General features: G+C 35.4%; 2 protein-coding genes across 2 annotated transcripts; both read right to left on the bottom strand.

Moving 5' to 3' along the window:
- Window positions 1–2,593: 2,593 nt before the first annotated feature.
- LOC121234009 (nuclear transcription factor Y subunit B-9-like) lies at window positions 2,594–5,565 on the bottom strand. The gene is made up of 2 exons (XM_041129801.1): window positions 5,414–5,565; window positions 2,594–3,513 (listed from the first exon to the last, which is right to left on the bottom strand). Exons 1-2 carry the CDS (start codon window positions 5,469–5,471, stop codon window positions 2,807–2,809), a joined length of 765 nt encoding a protein of 254 aa, XP_040985735.1. The 5' UTR covers window positions 5,472–5,565; the 3' UTR covers window positions 2,594–2,806.
- Window positions 5,566–9,226: 3,661 nt separating this feature from the next.
- On the bottom strand, window positions 9,227–19,305 carry LOC121235093 (NAD-dependent protein deacetylase SRT1). Its single transcript, XM_041131325.1, is given in 15 exon segments — window positions 9,227–9,745; window positions 10,729–10,831; window positions 11,358–11,425; window positions 11,877–11,959; window positions 12,343–12,439; window positions 12,707–12,760; window positions 13,369–13,391; window positions 13,394–13,452; window positions 13,836–13,909; window positions 16,120–16,228; window positions 16,507–16,607; window positions 17,102–17,221; window positions 17,666–17,758; window positions 17,857–17,886; window positions 18,969–19,305. Coding segments are annotated over 15 exon segments (1,413 nt in total). The 5' UTR covers window positions 19,068–19,305; the 3' UTR covers window positions 9,227–9,445.
- Window positions 19,306–21,037: the final 1,732 nt, after the last annotated feature.

Raw genomic sequence — 21,037 nt, 5'->3', positions numbered from 1 at the left:
TTTGGCTACCCACGACGATGACCACCGATGCAGATTCAGTCCTACCAAACGATGAAGACGACAGATTCAGCACTCTCTTAGACTCTTTTTTCAACATTTCTTTCCTTCGTCTTCTCTCCATCTGGTTGTGTTCTTTTTTTCTTTTTCTTTTTTTTGTTGAAGACGAAGTCCAGGATGATATTAGAGAGGAATGGAGGTTGGACTCTGGAGTGAAAATGAAGCTTGTTGAAAACGAAGGGAGGGAGACGAAAACAGAGGGAAGAAGAAACATGGAGGGAAGAAAAAATGGGGCCAAAACGCCTCGTTTTATTTTTCACTGGGACAACGGTTCCTCCGTAGTTCTCCCTCCCGATTGCATATAGTGTTTTTCTTAAACAAATAACAAATTTGTATTTAAAAATAAAATAAATAAATAAAAGATAATAATATTTTATTATTATAAAGAGTGATGTGACAAATCTAATGTGGAGTTCAAATTTTAAATGATTAGTCAAAAGCCAAAAAATAACATATTAGTCAAACTTAAATTTTGAGATAGCCAATCCAATACTAGTGCTCTAATATACGTTAGTCATCAGCTTATTTTACCCTATAATATCAATAATTCCTTATCTGCAAAACCCATAATATATCATATCTTTTATGTGCATATATATATATATGGCAGTGCTAGGGTCACCGAGAGGTCTTCGAAGACTACCCACCGATTATAATTGCATTTTGCACTTTTAAATTTTGTATGATTTTTCTCAAGTATTTTTAAAATCACTTTAATCATTTAAAAAAATCACAAATTCATTTAAAAACACTTAATCATTAAAAAAAAAAAAGAAAAAAAATCAGAATCGATAGAAATTATCGGGAGAAAGCTCGGTGGGTTTAGTGTTTTCCTATATATATATGATGCTTTTGATTGCGTGTAAATAAGGTCTCGTTTGTTTTTATAGATGAGATGAGATGAGATGAGTAGAAATAAAAGTTGAAAATTAGTTAAAATATTGTTAGAATATATGTTTTTAATATTATTTTTATTTTGAAATTTAAAAAAGTTGAATTTTTTATTATATTTTATGTGAAAATTTAAAAAAATTATAATGATTAGATGAAATGAAAATTTTTATGAATGTGAACGAGGCCTAAACATCCCGCCGTGACACTCTTGAGATCTGTCCGTCCGCTCTAGCTAATTTGTTTGGGGTCAAGGCAGTGTTGTGTTCGATCTACACAAATCCATGTGCATATTAGAAACAACCTTTTTTTAAATGTCTTTTGGCTCAAAGATATATTGATTCCCAGATTAAGAAATAATTAAGGGCCACATTCAAAGAAATTAAATAATAAACACGATACCCATGCATATCTATATATATATATATATTTTTTGAGTAATTCAATACAACTACCTACTGTGCTGCAACTTCCACACACTAGCTGAGCTGGATCTTCTTCTTCTTCTTCTTCCTTTTTTTCATTTTTTTTTTTTTTTTTTTTTTAAAATGAAACACTCGTTTTGGAGCTTAGTAGAACCAACTGAAATCAAAATACAATTCTCTCCCTCCCCGCGTTCCCTCCCCCCCCACCCACCCGCCTGCCCAAGTTTGTCAAACATTTATTTTTCCCAACTTTTGCGGCAAATAGATTTAGGTCATGATTCTCTTTGATTTTTCCTATAATTAGATCATTCTATCATTATTTAGAAAATATTGTCTAAAAAGATTGTTTATTTAGACCGAGTATTTTTCATTATTTATGAACACTTTTTTTACTCTTTTTTTTGTTGTTTTCCTTTAAAAGCGAGTACCGAAAAACACCATTGTTACTTGATGCATATTGGTTGTATCTAAGAATATTCTCTTTGAATATGATCAAGTGTCCACAATTTGATTGCAGATTTTTAGAAAACAGAAATTAAAAAATAGAAAATTAACCCACCTCAGAAATCACCGTTAGAATCATATAGAAATCATAAACAAATGGTCAAAGAATTTACAAACCCACCTCAGAAATCACCTCCAAAATCACATAGAAATCATAAGCAAATGGTCAAAAAACTTACATGGCTCTCAGAAGCCCCCCTTGAAAAGTAGAGAACCCAAAAGAATCAAATTTTCTAATTGGGATGACCAGGTTAGATGGTACATGCATATTTGCAGTTATGCATTTGTAGATCAACGCCTGGTGTTCTAGATCCATCCATTAAGATGGAGTGAATTCGGGCTCTAGCTAAAAAACCATGCAGCACGCTTGAACCATCCAATCTCCCATGGCTATAGCCTGAAAACGGAAAACCAGAAACTGGAGACTCATGTAGAAAGTAGTTCTGAGATGAGGAATATGAAATCATCATGGGGAGAGAGATTTTTCCTTAGGATTCACGGGGGAGAGAGGATGGGGATTTAGCGGTTGAACCAGAATGTAAGTAAACCGAGTTTGCCACGTCATCTTTCGTGTGGCGTTTGATACAAAAACCGGATGAAGGGTAGATTTTTCCATATATATATATATGGCACAACCACAACCCGGCCGGCTACTTACCATAAGGCCCACGCACATGCATCCATAAGACCACAAAAAGTAACCAAACATGCATATATGTTATATATTGATTTTTTTTTTAGCAATTAGACAAAGTCCAAGTACACAAAAGTATACAAGAGAACGCCTAGTTACATGCTTGTAACATATATATGTCATGGAACAAATATCAAAGCCCTCGCGTTTGCACCCACCATCTTGGCTATAATGGTATATAATGTCAAGTATTTTGCTTATGATTATTTGTACCCCAAACATATATTATTATATATTACGGGTCATTCGATCTGGGTACAAAAGGATCATAGCTAGCCAAAGCATTATGGTGATCATGATGATCATCATCAGGGGAGGAGCCTTCTGCAGGAGCAGGCACATGATCCCTATAGTACCCAGCCATTGCAGCAGCAGCATCAAACATCCCCGGGAGATGGCCCATAGGGAAGCTAGGGCCAAACGGCGTTGGCACGGCCATAATAGGACCATGAATATCCAGGCCGCTACGCTTCGGATAAAGAGGCAGCTTAGGATCCCGGCCACGTAAAGTACTGCTGCTGCTGCTGCCGCCGCGCTCATTCTCAGCCTCGCGGTAGCGGTTCAGGTACACGTTGAGGGGCTCAACGTAGTCGTCGAAGCCCAGCTTTGCCATGGCCCAGAGCAAGTCCTCGGCCGTCACAGTCTTTCGCTGCTCGCGCTGGCACCGCTCGTTGGCCTCCCCAGTGATGAAGCTGATGAACTCGGACACGCACTCTTGGATGGTCTCCTTGGCATCGTCGGAGATCTTTGCGTGGGGCGGTAGGATGCGACGCATGATGCGTATCACGTTAGCTATGGGCAAGAATTGGTCTTGTTCACGCACCTGCATGCATGGCGAGTCATGCTGTTGATGATGATCAGGGCTGTTGAAGGTGTTGGTATCCTCATTGTTTGTGTTGGGGGTGTTGCTGGCTGCGTTATTAGGCAGCAATATGGCCGAGGCTGAAATGAACATTATAAATGCAGTACTCGTCAAAATTAACCTCGTAAAAATGTAGTAATAATACTCTACATGATGAGAGCCACATAGGGATGATATATATATATATATATATATATAATATTAAACTTATCATCTATTAACCCTTAAAACTGTGCGAGTATTTTGAGATCACCAAAACACTACTTCCCTGGGTGATGGAAGGCATGGCTATTCATTTCATGAAAGATTCAAGGAAGAAAGGAAAGGAAAAAACCTACCATCGATGTTCAAACAGATTAACAGAGAGAAAAGGACAAAACCAATTAAAAAAAAGGAAATTGGGTTGCAATTAGTGGCCTAGGGGACACTGAATTAAGAATGAGAGGGGAGAAAAGGTCAAGACATTTATAAGAGAAGCATCTCTTTTATTAAAGTTTGTCGGCTTCTGCTGGTAACCCAAAGAAGAAGACAAACTCCCAGTGGAAGAAGAAACCGAGACACCTCACGCGGGGGGCCCGTGGGTCCAATCCACTGTTCAGGTATTCTCTGCTTGTAAACTGTAGCCATACTAGTCTCAGAGTCTGATATGCAATCTCGGCCTAGGCCACTCTTAACGGGTCGCACTGATCACTCTGCTCTCTCTCTCTCTCTCTCTCTCTCTCTCTCTCTCTCTCTCTTCCAGATCAAATCTCAAAACTGTTTCTTCTCCTACATGTTTCACTTTTTTCACATCTTTAACGAGAGCAAAGTTGTGGGTTTGGACTTTGCACCCTTTCGGTGTTTCTTTCCCACTGCAGCTCAGATCACCTGGTATCTATCCTGCTTGGTATTTGGGTTTTTTTCCTCTCTTATTTTCCTTGGACGAAAAAGTTTATGCATGCAGCCATGAATCTTTAATATGAAGTGAACCAATCATATTTTTGGGTTTCTTTTCCTTCTCATTTAATTGGAGGGGGAGTTTCTAGGCTTGAAAACAAACTCATTTGTGGATGCATATAATGAAATATCCGATATAAATCATCAGACTTCGTTGATATCATGACTTCAAAGAAGGTAATAAATGGTACATACAGGGCATAAAAGAGCCAATTATTATGACCTTTCGTTTTTCATGTTTATTGTCCAGTGCCTAAAGATCAAGATAGATCACCCTATACCCAGTACCCTTGCATTAATGTAGGCTAGTCTCATGCATGCCAATAAAGTCATGAAAAATTTTCAAAATTTGGAATCGAACAAACAGAGAACGATTCATCTCATACGATGTGCATGCTAACTCCTACAAATATTTAAGGTAAACAAAGGAGGAGTACCTCATGAAGAGATCAGAACCGGCCATTTGATAAAAGCGTTATACGAAACGTAAAACAGCATGCAATTAGTATATATATATATATGGTCAAAAAAGGTAGCCAAAATATATTGATCATACCGTTTCTTTTCTTCTTTTGCAGGACAAAAATGTATAGAACTGTTATTTCATGCCATAAACCAGCGAGAAACGTGCTGATCAAAGATCAAAACTCTAAGAAGCTGTGTATAAACGTCCTTCGTTACAAACAGTAAAAATGAAAGGGAAAAAAAAAAATTGGAGCTTTTCTTATCGAACCTAAAAGAGGTGAAGCGGAATACACATTTGCATGCAAAAACCAAGATTGTAAAATCTTACCGAAAACGCGCGCAAGATTAAAAGCCTGTCAACATCCATAGATTTCACAACAAAAACTCATGAGAGAGACCATGAAACAAGTTTCAGATAGAATATAACCCATGCATATACGATATATATCCATACTAGTGAAAGAAAGCCTGCATATATATATATATATATATATATATGTCTTTGTCGAGAAAAGGAAAAGGAAAAATCCTCAAAAAAGAAAAGCAGTAAGAACATATATAATTATTCTTGTGCTTTACCAGAATTCGATTTTGCATGCCGGCGACAGCGATATTGGAATCCACCCCTACGTTCCATACAGTACTTCCTGATCTCTTAAAAAAAAAGAGAGAACTTTTGTGTTTGTTTTCCTCTAATTAAGCCTAGCTAGCTAGCTAGCTGTGTCTTGAATGGGTACTCCTTTGGCGAATGGGAATTTATAGAGAGAGCTGGTAGAAGTGGAGTACTCCAAGTGGCTTACCGGCGTTTTCAACGAGGAATCCAGTACTGCCAGTTGAAATATCCTCTATGATTGGCCAAGGTGGTTGCTTTAACCGGAAACAACAGGTCATGGCCAGTCAACACCATTGTGGACCTTCCAGAGCTTGGCCTCATGACTGACTACTGAGGGACGACGTCATTGGTGATCACTAATGCATGCACTGTATAGTAATGATGCTTGTTTAATGCAATTTAATATTTGACAGATATTTAGGGAAAGTATTTGGGTTAATTAATGTATGAAACTCGGTTCATTCTTTAAATGTGATTCAAGTTACCAACTTTTTTACCATGAGAGGTTGAGGCTTGAGTTGTTAGTTCTGATCCCCACATTTTCTAATTTCTTTTTTAGTACTGATCTCTTGATAATTAGCTATAATAATGTGTGGGTATATATATATATATATATTTGGGATACTTTGGAAAAATAAAACAATTTGGAGACACTTATATTATTGTATTTTTGTAAATATCAATATTATATTAATGATTTTATCAGTATATTTTTACGTCAGTAATTAGTTATTTATGTCGGCATTTATGTCTTTATCGGAATAATTAGCTATAATAATGTGTGGGTATATATATATATATATATTTGGGATAATTTGGAAAAATAAAACAATTTGGAGACACTTATATTATCTGTATTTTTTTAAATATCAATATTATATTAATGATTTTATCGGTATATTTTTACGTCAGTAATTAGTTATTTATGTCGGCATTTATGTCTTTAATGTCGATAATAAAATATAAATTTGCTGACGTTTAAATAAATATTAATTAATAAGAATTTTGCCGGTATTTAATAAATACCAACAAATCATGCCTTTTATTTTAGAGGAAATATTATGCAAGAGCTTTTACATACATTTTGATTATTAAGAATTTTTTCAATACTTATTAAATATCGATAATTAATCATGCTTTCATTTTTGTTGTGGGAATGCCCTGCAAAGTTGAGCATGCACTAGCAATTTTTTAAGTCACTCATAACCCTAAGAGGTAGTTCAGTTGGTTCAGCCTTGGGTTTACTTTCCAAAAGTCGTTAGTTCGAGTCCCTTTAGGACCATTGGAGGTTTACCTGATCGTTAACTTCAGGGCTCCATGTGCTATTGAGAGAGAGGATCAGATAGAGAGAGAGAGAAGATATGATGATAATATTGGAATCAATTCTCCTATATACAGTTGAGTTACGCAACCGATGTGCAGTTGGGACGCCACGCCAAATTAAAAATTAAAAAAAAAAAAACTAACTATAGGAAAAGAAGCCCCCAGAAATCGAAAGAAAATTGATTGAAGAAATGGAGCTTGGTTTTCATCTTCCCACTCATGCTGCGTCTGTCTGATCTGGGGAATTAGAGAGAACACAAAGCACGGTGAATGGAGTTGGTAAACAACCCAGACCCACGCTAATTCGCAAGAAAAAGAACTATAAACAGCGAACGATTCTCAACCCATCCCTTCCAATGGCCTCCCGCCCTAACCCTTGTTCATACTTCCATAAATCCTCTCTCCTTCTTTCCCTTTTCTTGCTTCTCTCCGTTATTGTTCTATTCGTCCAACATTCGGACCAAATTCATCCATGATGATTCCTTTTCCAAAATCTACACAATCGAGGTGGTCAACGAGTTTCCTCACGATCCTGATGCCTTCACTCAAGTACCTCCATGTTTCCCAAATGTAAGTTTCGTCGAGCATTTGAAGGGAGCTACTTCTTTTCTACCTGTTGTATCGATAGTGACACTATATATTTGCTCAGTGGTTTTTATTATTTACCGACTTCTCAAACCCAACAACAACAACAATAAACTCCCACATCCAAATATTTGATTTGCTTAATCTTGAAATGGAGTGAAATTAGAGAGAACACAAAGCACTTCAAATCCAAATATGATTTGGAGATTGCAGGAGAGGGAGAGAGAGAGAGAGAGAGTCAGTTTCTTCGTGCGGAAGAAATGCAGAGGGAGGGAATTGAAGAGAGGAAAACTAAAGAGGAAAAATGCGGCGTGGTTTTGATTTATAAACAAAACGATACATTTTATTTTTTTCACATCAGCAGTCATTTACAAGTCGTTTACTTAAGGCGATGTATTATTTTACTATTGGAATACTTCATGAGTTTAATTTCCTTTGTTCTCAAGTTGTTCGTCCATCTTCGTCATCTTTCAAGTCATGAATAGCTGTAATTAATTGATGGCATCCAATAGATTTACACGTCATAAAATTATTTAACTGAAGTGGGGAAGAAATTGACAGCTCATTCATTTTTGGATTTCCATAATTATTTTTGGTTCACTTTCCAAAGATTCGTTGTAAAGGCTTTATATATATATATATATTCCTTATCCTTCTCTAAAGGATGTTAGGAAAAACCTTAAGGTGTAAGTTTATTAGGTGTAAGTTTATCAATTTTTTTTATTAAGTATTCTAATAATTAGGAGTAAATACTTTTGTCTCATATTGTAGCGATGACTCCTACAAGTAAAATATAACGAGGTGGCAAGCATGAGAAGAGAGAGCATTACTGTTTTATATATATATATATTTATTAAGTTAATCTACATACAGTCAAATGGGGACTAGTGTTCATATAAGCTCATAGAGTAATGTTTAAAAAAAATTTAAAATTATAATAATGTCATTTTTAAAATTATTTTTTCTCTTAATTTTTACTCTCATTCAACAATAGGAGTACCGCACACGCAATTTCCACTTAGGATTGCAAATAGAATTTCTTATATTTATTAGATGAGTAATGCTACATAAAGTTTCAATTTGGGGATTGCATTACATGTCTGGTTAATTTTGTCTTTAAATTTTTTTAAAATTACAATAATATCCTTATCAAAATAATATTTTTTTTTCATTTAATGAAGGGTTTATACATGCAGTCCCTATTTAAGGACTGCAAATAAATTTTTTCTTATTAGATGGTAATGAAATTATATGCCAACTCTTCTCTAATTATTAATCTAAAAAAAAAATTATTTGTCAGTTGGTGTGGGAGTATATCTTTTACATTAATCAGCTTTAAGATGAACAAATCATATTGTAATTGTGTGACTTCACTGAAAATATTTTTAAATTTACGCAACACCGATCCATAATATAATATAGTTGTAAAACAAGTATAAATTTATTATATTTCGATATTAAATAGCTTCCCATTCTAATTCTGATTAATACATGATTTGAAATGATCACTTGTTCCATCTTAATTACTTTTTCACATGTATGTAGGCTATATATATTGTTGATAAACAAAGTACTTTTGCATGGAGATTTTCCTTATTTTTGTGCAAAATGTTAATTAATTAACAAGAGAGTTTCTTATTTCCTTGCCATATACGTGAGTGATTGTGATGTGGGAGGACAAATCAAGCACGATTGGCAGATCGTGATCATCAAAGAATCCTGTCATGAATTTTAGGTCATGGGGTTAAGAAGTGCTCTTCATTGAAGAAACATTAATCTACAGAGATATTATATATATATATATATATATATAGAGAGAGAGAGAGAGAGAGAGAGAGAGAGAGAGAGAGTCAATTCAGCACCAATTACTAAGTAAATGCTCACTATGGATAACATAATGATCTCAAAATCCAAACTTACAAAAATAAATGAAGCTTGCCCGGCCAATAATCAATACCAATTGCCCGACGCATAAGCTGGGGGAGATCGAGTGTTGTCTCTAACAAAATTCACCCGCCCCTTCATAAGTTCTTGTTGTTAGCTTTAATGAATATCATATATACACAACTCAAATCACAACCCTTCATTTTCTAATATCTAGATTTGCGCTTACGCCCTTTTGAGCGCTTCCCAGATGTTCCAGTACCGTTCACACCTTCTTTTTGCCTTTTAACATCACCATTGCAGACAGAATCAGCTAAAGCTTTGGAGCTTTTATTGTGCTGAAAAATGTTTGTCACAATGGCATAGACAGTTGCCTCACTTTTTGGGGTCAAGGTGGCCTTTCTTTCAACAACCGCATTTAGTCCGCAGCATAAATCTTGCATTGCTGTGTCTCTAAGCTTTTGAAGTATGACATCTTTCTCAAGGTCTAAACAGTCAGTTGAAACCTGCAAAGTGATCATTTGATGGAAACAAACCATTATCCTGTACACATTTGGACCGAACGAGTGTTTTCTTTCCCCGAGCAGATCAATAATGGAGTACTTGCTCAGTCTAACTAGACTATCTTGGTCAAGCGTTAGTCAATATGCATGTAGAAAATCTTCTGATCTTCCACTACGTGTGTTAACTAATATACATAAATACGTAGAAATACATCTACAAGTACATATATGCTCGTATCAAATTTGAGAGATTAAGAAACTAAAACTTCCAACAAAAGCAATGGCGGATGTATACGCAATCTATAACATGATGTTCAGAGTTACGAAGAATGGTCTATGTATCTCTGGTGTGCTTGAAATTGTTGAATAGATTCGATAATTACCAATGGGGAATTCGAAAAACCACCTTAACCAATTCCTTGTGCCACCACAACCCCCTCCCTCCCCAGCCCCTCCTCTGCACTGCCACCAACATCAAACCCTCCCCACCCCCTCCTCTGCACTGCCACCAACATCAAACCCTCCCCTCCCCCTCCCTCTCTATTCTCTGTTACACTGTTACCGCCACCACCAACACCACTGCCCATCAAATTTTGTGAGTTTTTGTTGGTTTTAATATCAAGCTTTTCATTGCAATCACCTACGAGAAAAGTATTTTAAGCTCTCCACCAAACTATAGATAACAGAAAATTTTCCCTAGTTAAGTTTTATTGAAACGAAAGGAGCTTCACTTGAGAATCTAGTCATAGAGAGAGAATCAGGACTGATGCTGGTTGACAAAGAACACCATGTAAATACAATTAGTGTCGTTTAGCATCGATTCATCATGCACGTCAGAAATCATTATGCAAATGTAAATAAGAATGGGGTGGAGGGTGAGCTCATAAATTCAAGAACCACAAAATGAATATGAAAATAACCAAATTATCAACCAAAAAAAGCCATGCAAGCTCTGGAGAAATAAATAGGACTAGTCTACCTCTCACCTTAAAATCAACAGGGACATTCATTTCAGCAGACTGGCATCCACAACCATCACTGAAGTTGAGTCTTAAAACCAATTCAAATGATCTTGTCCGCATGGTTCTCCTGACAAGTATCAATAACAACCATTGAAGCTGAAAAGGAAGCAGCAGATAATGTCTAATTAAGCTATAAGCAATAGCACCACTGATAAAACAATGGTATATTCGATTCTCCTATCTCCTCAGGAGAAGTCAACAATTCAAAGCATTCACAATTTGCTCATAAAGGGCCAAGCAAGTTGACTACAATCCAAATCTCTGAGGAGGACCCTACATCACTTACACATCCCGATAAGTTCCCCTGATGCCAGATTTTCTCATTTGAAGCAAACCATATGAAACACAAAAAATAATAAGATCACGTTTCTGACTTAATTTTTTGGATCCCTGGAAGAAATTATTGAGTGGAGCACAATATTTTTTTTTTTTTTAATTTAAGCTCTGCCAGGGAGCACACAATGACATTGAAAAATTGCTGAATATAGATATAAATAGCACTGAAGCACATCTTCTTTTTTTTCCCTTCTCCTTTCAGCAAAATTCAGTGCAATAACAACTACAATCTCAATATGTGATAGCATGGGAGCAACCTTTTTAGCCGAAAAGGTTGCATATGTAGAATGGCGGCTTTATAATCTTGCTTGTCCAAGAAGGAAACCTGGGTGCAACACAACAGAAGGTTAACCCAATTGGAATAAAAGGCTAAATGAAAACAAAAATGCCTTGGAACTTAAAATGTCTCTTGTGACATAGGGATCCCAATGCCACCCTAAAGTTACCGTAGGGATACCTACAAAAGTGGCCCACTCTTGATAGATTAGTTAATAATTTTGAGCAAGGGTCATCAACTTTACTTTAATGATCTATAGGATTACTACAGAGAGACATAGTGGTGAAATATCAGAGTGAGAGAATGACTAGAAAACTTTCTTCATAATAACAATGACCAACATCCTTGCATCGAGGTATTCAAATAAACTTTCAATATGGGTTCATGGAGGGCATCAAACGTTGCTTTGGGACTTCAAATATATAATACACAGAAAGACTTTGGATAGTGGTAACAAAGGGAAATGAGCAGCATCATGAATTTCTAAACATAAAATAACCTCAACAGATTCGATGAATGGCAATGGAGCTCTGTGTCCATGTACACTTGCTACTTGGAGGGTCCAGTTCACATATTTTTTATCTGTAGTTCAAGTAGAGAGACTTTGTAAGAAAGCTATAAGACCAAAGCCTCAAATTAATTACAAGTCACTCCTATAATTCCTTGGTTTTTGTTGCTTCAAGAATGATGCCTAGGAACTTGAATTAGGAGTAAACTAAGAAAATCGTTTTATATGAAAATTGATTGGACAGAAAAACAGATAAATAAATTAAATCTCATTATATTATCTGTACATAGACCTACCAATTTCACAAGAAAATGCTGCCAATAGGCTTAGCCAGTCAAATTGAGTAATACAAACTGCGTTTGCATAAAGGTGATCTTGGTTTAAGTAAGTTCATGTGACTTTTTGTATCCTAAACAAAGGTGAAAAATACAGTGATTATAAATCCAAAAATAGTTACCTATACTCAAGGCTTGAGTTAGAATGACCTGGAGAAGATCGATCCTGATAAATGGTGGAATCTGCAGGTTAAGTCTGTCCATGACGCCTGCAATAACCTGTTCCATTTCAAATCAATACTTAGCAGCCGGCCAACTCAGCCAGAACATATGACTGATAAGTAGCAACTAAACTAGGTACACTTACAGTGTATGATGAATCTAATTATACATTTATTACTAAAACATGAATGCTAAGTTATAGACATCCTACATATGGTATCGACTTAAGCAGGCAAAAAGAGCTCAGCTCAATGAAAGAAATGTCAGACACTGGTTTGCTATTTCATAACCAGAGTCGAAAAATAAGACAAGAATTTGCAATACCTTATCTACACGCCCATGGATCACTAAACTTGCTTTCTTGTCCTTTGGAGTTTTCTGTAAAGTTAAAGAAACCATATCTTAGGCAACTAGAACATAGATGGCTAATCATATATGTAAAATGCCATCCTAAAAAATGGTGAAACATCAATCATGGAAAAAGAAAAATGGTGAAACATCAATGATGGAAAAAGTAGAGAGGGTGAAAAATCAATAGGGCAGCAGTTTCATTTATGTGGCTTCCAAACAAGAAAGAAAGAAATTTAAAATAGAGGGTAAACTTCTTGTAAAGGAATCATATAGTACTTTTTTGTTAAATATCAAAAGCTATCAAATCATCCTGCCATCATCAGCTGGTCTAAACCTTTAGCCAAATGCACACATATTGATCTGTAGCCTCATATTTGCAAGAGCAGTAATGTGGCGATAGATACTTATGAGGACTGATAAGAAATTGCTACTTGACACACAGGCAATAAAATGATGGTAACTACTTGCTGCTCAATAATAATCAATGGAATTACTAATGCTAGAATGAACTAATATTTGCCAGCCTCAGCCACTCATCACCATTCAAGCTTTTAATTTGGACACTATTGGAGCTCTTAATGCACTTTGTTTCTCTGTGCAAGCAGCGAACCAATTTAAAACCAAAAAGGAAATACCTGGAGATTCACAATCACAATCTTCCCCCACTACGGATTGATTTAAGAGGAAGGTTACAAGCTGGAGTTATTTGCAAACTGCACGGAGAAATTACACACATGGCCATCAACAAAACCTGAATGGAATAAATCATAATAGGACCCCAACGGCCCTTCAATCCAAGAGAAGCTAAGTAAAATAATTGATCATGGGGCCAAGTTTTCTCGGAAGAAACATTGAGGTTACGTTTGGATGTTAAACTGAGTTGAGTTGAGATGATAAAATATTGTTAAAATATTATTTTTTAATGTTATTATTATTTTGAAATTTGAAAAAGTTGAATTGTTTATTATATTTTGTGTTGGGATTAGAAAAAATTGTAATGATAAGTTGAGATGAGTTGAGAAGAATTTAGTTACCAAACGAAGCCTGAGAAGGCAAAAAAAAGGGTGAAGTATTGTCAAGAAGAATCCTGCTCTTACCTCGTCCCAAACATAATACAACATCAGCCATCCTGCAGTGGTTCTCAGCAGCGTCCATCTCCTTTGAGGGTAATGCATCCTGCAGACAGAGAGACAGAGATTCCTCAGAAAATGTGTTTTGATGTGTTAAGAATATGATATAAATAAGTTTGTACACTTCCTGTGTACATAGACTTTGTCTATTACCATTTTAATGAATAAAAAATTTTACTTATAAAAAAAATATATAAAAAATAAAATCTACCTATTCCCATCAGCTTAAACTTTTGGGACAAGTGGTGATTTCACATGGTATTATAGCAAAGGCCTGAGTTCGAACCCTAACTCTACACTCTACACCATTTAATTAAATATTTCACGTGTTAGGCCACTCATTGAGAAAGAGTCTAGCCCACATGTGAGGGAGAGTGTTAAGAATATGATATAAATAATAAGATCTATCTATTCCCATCAGCTTAAGCTTTTGGGACAAGTGATTTCACATGATGAACTAAAAAATTAGCCACTGGCACAAAACAATTTTTCTTTATTTATTTATTTTTTTGATAAGTAAATAAGTAGCTTTATTGAATAGAATGAAACTAGGCAAAACCCAAGTACACAGGAAGTATACAAAGTGAGACACCTAATTACATTCTAGTGAGCTGAAAATAAGATAGAAACTCATGGACATTCCCACCCTTCAATACAATAGCAGAAAACCACTGTAAAAGAGAGAATACAAAAAAATTCCAGATTTCCCCCACTGTACGTTCCTTGTTACTAAAACACCTATCATTCCTTTCTGACCATAAACACCACATTAAGCACAAAGGTATCATACGCCACGCTGCTACCAATTGTGCACTGATATGCCTCCTGTTCCAGCACCCTAGTAGTTCCAACACACTCTTAGGCATTACCCAACTCAGTCCTGCTCTATCGAGGATACCATCCCATAAATTCCTCGCCACCTCACAATGTAAAAGTAAATGATCTATTGATTCTCCATTCCTTTTGCACATGTAGCACCACTCCATGACCACCATATCCCGCTTCCTTAAATTATCAACCGTCAAAATCTTTCCAAGCGCAGCTGTCCAAGTAAAAAACGCAACTTTAGACGGAGCTTGTGCTTTCCAAATACTCTTCCATGGGAAAAAGGTGGGTTGTTGTACTGTCAAAACCTTGTAAAAAGATTGAACAGTAAACTGATTTATCCCCGTGTGAATCCACAACATACGGTCACCCCCATTTCCTCCTACCTTTGCTGAGTACAAGTGTCTAAAAAAGGCTGCCATCTCATCAAGTTCCCAGTCCTGAGCATTTCTAGTAAAAGTGACATTCCAAGTTACCGTCCCATTGGCACAACACAGCAAATCTGAGAGTATTTTTTATTTTTACTTAAGAGATTATTTTTTAGCCTAGAGATTATTTTAGATAGATCAACAGATTTTTACTCATAGTCCGGCCTCATCAAGTAATTATTAGGTACTTTCGGAATACGGATACACGGTACTCCTATCCCATCACAGGATGCCATGTCAATTAAAATTGGTGCTTGCATAAGCAATTTTAATTATATGACATGTTGTGACAGGATGGAAATACCACGTCATCCATACTCTAGGAGTACCTAATAATTTTCCAGCCACAACACCTTTTATGGTGTTTCAAAAATGGCAAAACTGCAAATCTCAGCCAAAATGTTATTTTTCACAATTCCTTGTGACTGTCTAAAAGTCAGCTAAAACCAGTGAATTTCATGGATAGGGGAGTAGTTAGGGAATCTATGAAACAAATCTCAAGAAGAGAAGTCTCTCCTGCATAAAATCATATATCTTCTTCTCTCTGTTTTTTTTTTTTTTTTCTTTTTTTATGAGTGCATAAAATCATATATCTTCTTTTCTCTGTTTTTTTTTTTTTTTCTTTTTTTATGAGTGCATAAAATCATATATCTTGTGAGCAAATTTTACATATTGGATATTAAGGGATTCAAGTTTATAAATCAGTGGTCCTTAATCATACCATCTAAACCAATGTCACCGGGACCAACTGAAAAAGGTCATCCAACGTCTACAGATATCGAACTTTGAGTTTATTGCCTCATATTTTGAATTAGATTTTGTGTTCCTATGAAGCCTAAAAAGATAAATTTGGCTTATTTTCCATTCCTAGTAATTAGCATACTTGTACCATAACAAATGGATTAGCTTGAAATGCCATGTCCAGGCACCCACAATATACTGAGTACAACTTAAATTTTGAACCTCAACAAAAATGCAACAAAGAAAATAAGGTAATTAGTACCTCCCAGTCAAGAACTGTATCCTTAAGCTTTGCTCCACATTTTACATCAAAACACCGCCTCGATGTCTCCTTCAAACCAATAGTTTCCACTTCAAAATCCCGCAAGTACCTACCCATGTGCAAATAAGATTTTTTTTATGTCAACTTTATTAAAAGCACAAGGGGCACAACCCAAGTACAGTGTATACAAGAGAAAGAATCCAACTAAGTGCAAATAAGAATCTTAAGCATCCATAAATGGAGAGTAGAAATATTCTATAAATAATAATAAGAGCATCAACAAGTGATTTTTAAACCACATATCAACTTAAGCAGAAGATTCAGAGCCCCCCAAAAAGAAAGTAGAAACGTTAAACAGTCAGTTTCATTGAAAATAACTGGTCTTACTCGGCTCCACATGAAGGGCAAGCTTCCATAAACGAATTTCCATGCAATTCAGCAAGTTTCTCCCTTGGAATTCCAGACCGAAGATGGAGACCATCAACATTCTTGCAATTAGAAGTAATAGGTTGTAAGAAATGAAATGAGACAAGTAAGTGCATAGTGTTTCATATAACCCTACATAATGACCCATTTGACTGAATACACCAGGAGAGACAAGAAACACATCAAGTCTTTACGCCATCCAACATTGTTTTGTTCTTGGCAGGGTTTTAGAAAATAATTTTGGATGTCACCCCAACTCGGCGGAAACATAGAATACAAACAGAGTGTAAGGAGTATGTTTAAATTATTGCAAATAGCAAACTATATGAACCTTCCTCTCAGCAAGTTTTAACAATGGAACAACAAAAGATATTCTCAAGAATAAAAATTCTTGAGAATGAAGTAGCAACTCATGTGAGCAACAAAAGAAGGAAACAGCTTAAAGCAGAATAATGAGGAAACTAGACTTAGCACCCATCAACCATAGTTCAAGCTAAAAGTTATCTGCCAAAGGGATAGAATCATACATAAAGCTGAAGACATAATGCAGCCATACCTGACTAATTAGAAACTTCAAAATACCAGCCTTCTCTAGTTCAACCAAAGCCATATGAGTCAGGCTCGGCATCGCACGGTGAAATGGCAATGACGCTTCAGGCAAGGCTTGGCCTTCACGCTGTACTATAAATGAGGATGAGAAGAGCCATACAAAGGGATTTACGATGGAATTATTCTATTGCTGATTGCAAAGAAAAACCATTTTCAGGTGCATGTGGGATGACATATGAAGCAACAGAGCAAAAGAATGCCAGTTGTTGACAAGCTAACGAAACCTTTTATTTTCATTTCAAGTTGCCTCCAAACAAATGTATATATATTTGACTCTTTGGACAGCTCATCAGCTTTTAAGTAAGATATCCTCACATTTGGATCAACAAGGATGCAAAATTTTATAAGAAAAGCCCATGCCAAGCTACTTGTTAAATGTAAAGAGCTCATTCTAAGTATGATAAAAGTTGTTGAGGTAGGGAAGGAAGGCTATTAACTTAATGCACTTTGACAAGATAACGAGGGCCTTATTAACAACTTATGAAGCTATATGAATTTCACAAGTTTTCACCTGAAGCGTCCATATCCCCTTGGGGCCTCGAAAATCAGGTATACCACAAGAAGTTGATATTCCTGCGCCTGTAAACGCCACTAGATGCTTACTCTGCAATTATAAACAACAACAAAATTCCTGTAAAACATCAAAGAGAAAATATTTAACACTACCATCAATGAGATGAGTCACGTGATGTAACTTCAAACCTTTTGTATCATCATGGCAAGTCGTTCAATCTGCCAAGACAAAAATAAATAAAGTAAAACAAACTGAGTTGATGTCAGAATCATTAGACAGCACATATCAGGTCTTAAAATCTTCATTTAACTACTTACAAAAAAAAAATCTTCATTTAACTAAACACAGGAAGAAAACCTTGAGAGGACCAAAAGCACATATGTCAAGAAATTAGCATTAAGACCAATTCAATTAGCAGCAGGATAGCATAATACCTTCCTTTTGGTAGGAATAATAATTGGACAAAAAATTGATACCCTCCAACCATAATGAATATAGTCACAGTAGATCCACCAACATATGCATCTTTATCAGCACCAATGAAAAGAAGACATATTCCTGCACTCCGAGACTCTTCTGGTTTTTTGTTTTTTGTTTGATGCCAAGATGTTGAAAGGGGGGTGGGGGTAGTAGTAGAACCCTAAACTAGAGGTTCAATGTGTCTTTCCTTAAATCCAAAAACAGTTTTTTTAAGTCCTTAACAGTTTTTTGGATTAGACACATTGAAACTTTTTAATCACTCCAGCCTATGTAAGTCCTTAATTCTATCACATTTTTTCCCGACTTCGTTGATAAGAAAATACTGTTTTATTACATGCTTCATGATTCCTCCCCGCCGCCTACTCTACATGCTAGAATTATGATGTACCTCAAGTATTCACCAAATTAGCGCACAATTGAATCTAAATAATAATAAGTTAATAACCTGCGTCTACAAATATTTTAACTACAATTGCTACGTAAACATCGCAGCCGTTATCACAATCAGAAATGAGCACACAAATTTCAGGTTAATAACCAACAAAGCAAGTGAATTGCAATTCTACTGAATATAAAAGCCAAAGCCAATATACGAGATCTCATAAAGCAAGTCACAATAGCACATAGTTGCAGAAGCACAAAAAATAACCATACTTTCACCGGGTTTAAGAACCGAAAACTATGTTGCATTCATGGGTATCAAAGTGCTTAAGATCATCAAGTTATCAAGCCGAAATGACAATAATAAGCAAACTAGGAGCACATTTAAAAAACACAAAACAAAATAGTAAGAATGTGAATGGAAAAAAGAAAGCCCCACTTTTTCTTGCAAGATGCGAGGCGAGTCGAAATACTCAACCATGCCAACTTTTCCCACATCTTCTATGTACGAAAGCTTCTCTGCATAGCCCAGAGACATGGTCACTGACTGAGTCGAGGTGCTTTCTACACCGCTTTATCTCTCTACAAGCTCAATCTCTATTCTCTCTCAAAAAGTTTATCAAAATAAAGGTTGGGAGAGCGAGGCCCCTTATATTCTTCCCTCCATTGATCACACAGAGTATGCGAGTATTTTGCTTCTTTTAAGGAGACCCCAAAAGCCAAAACAGGCACTTGCTGCCCCTGCGTATCAAGAAACAATTTTCTTTAGCTTAGAGACATAGGGGGAAAAAACAATTTCTTTAAATCCCCAGTGAATCCCATTGTGAGATTACTAGAGTGCCCGTTTGATAGAAAAATACTTTTCTCTATCTCATATTTTCTCAATATTCAAATATCACAAATACAAATAATTTTTAAAAATTTTTTATCTAATCATTACTTAATTATTATAATTTTTCAAACTTTCTAATAAAACACCAAAAAAAATTCAATTTTTTCAAATTTCAAAATAAAAGTAATATTAAAAATATATACTAACAATATTTTAACTTTATAATATATTTATTCAACTTTTTCTATCTCATTTCCCAACATCCTATAAAATATTTTAATTCAAATAATTTTACTATTATTCATTAATCACCTCCTTAGCGTTCATAAGTCATCTCAACTCGCTACCAAACCCAATCCTTAATTAATTTTTTTTAATGAGAAACCATGATTGTTGTGTGACTTTCTAATTAAATATTATATTTTAATACAATTAAATAGATTAAAAAATTAGTGATATTTTATTAAAAATCTGTGAACAAATTGTGTAAAGTTGTATCATTTTATTTTTTAATATTTATCTTGGGTCAATTTTTTAAATTTTTAAATATTTATTATATAAATTTACAATTTTTTATAACTATTTTATAATTATATTTCAAATGAATGATACTTAGGTAAAAGTGAAATTATAAATGTATCATTAGTGAGGTATTGTAATTATATTATTTAGTTGTGAAATAGTTATAAGAGCACCCACATCCAGATGTCTAAACCTTCATTTACTCTAAAATTTAGGATTTACATTTGAAAAAAGTTCTAAACGCATACTCCATCTGCCTCCCCATTTTAGGACTTGGGTTAGGGGATGCTACAGTGGCTCCCCATATATCGGGAGCCACTATACATCCAATCCTCTATTTTGATTCTTAATCTCGCCCAACTTCTCTCTTCTCTGTGTCCTACTTGCTACCGACCGTCTTTCGCATCCCATCTGACAGCCTCTCCAGTTGCCGTCTCCAATAAGTAAGGCTCTACACCCTTCGACACGTACACCCACACACACACTCTCTCCTCTCTCTTATCGGAATATTTTGTGCCGATTCATCTTTATGTGTTCACCCATATTGTTTCATTGTTTTCAAATTCCTTATGATTTACATCCATCTGTGTTCACCCATATTACCATGTTATTTACTCGAATGTGTATTTGTGATTTACTAGAATGGGTATTTCTGATTTACAACTTGTCTCGGCATGTGATTGACTTGAATCTTTTTGTGATTATTCCTTGTGATTTCCATTTGGGTCTCTAATTATGAAGATGTAGTTGTGAATTTCAAACCTCTCTGTTGAGCAAAATTGGGACTTTGATTTACAGTTCACTTGATATTGATGTGATTGTGTAGGCAGTGATTTACATTTTCTTACATTTGGGTCTTTCATTACATGTTACGATAGCTCTCATGCATGAACTTGTCATTTTTGCTATATTGGACAATGTACATGTTTTCATTTGGTTATTTGATTCGATTATTTCTTGTGATTTTTTATGTATTGGTCTTTGATTTACATGTTATTATAGCTGTGAATTGTAAATTTTCATTTATCCAACATTGGAGATTTATACATGTTTCTATCTAGGTAGATGATTTGATTATTCCCTATTATTTATATTTAAGTCTTTGATTTACATGTTACTATAACTGTGAATTTCACCAAAGTCTTTTCTACAAC

The sequence above is a fragment of the Juglans microcarpa x Juglans regia genome, chromosome 6D (genome assembly GCF_004785595.1).
Source record: "Juglans microcarpa x Juglans regia isolate MS1-56 chromosome 6D, Jm3101_v1.0, whole genome shotgun sequence".
Taxonomy (NCBI): domain Eukaryota; kingdom Viridiplantae; phylum Streptophyta; class Magnoliopsida; order Fagales; family Juglandaceae; genus Juglans; species Juglans microcarpa x Juglans regia.
Note: the sequence above shows the minus strand (reverse complement) of the source record. Positions and strands in the feature narration are given on the sequence as shown.

Excerpts from the sequence above, each read along its gene's own strand:
- LOC121234009 (XM_041129801.1), bottom strand. The coding sequence starts at position 5,471 with ATGGAACGTAGGGGTGGATTCCAATATCGCTGTCGCCGGCATGCAAAA. Across the intron at positions 3,514-5,413 it reads GCATGCAAAATCGAATTCTG|CCTCGGCCATATTGCTGCCT; the intron begins GTAAAGCACAAG and ends TGTTCATTTCAG.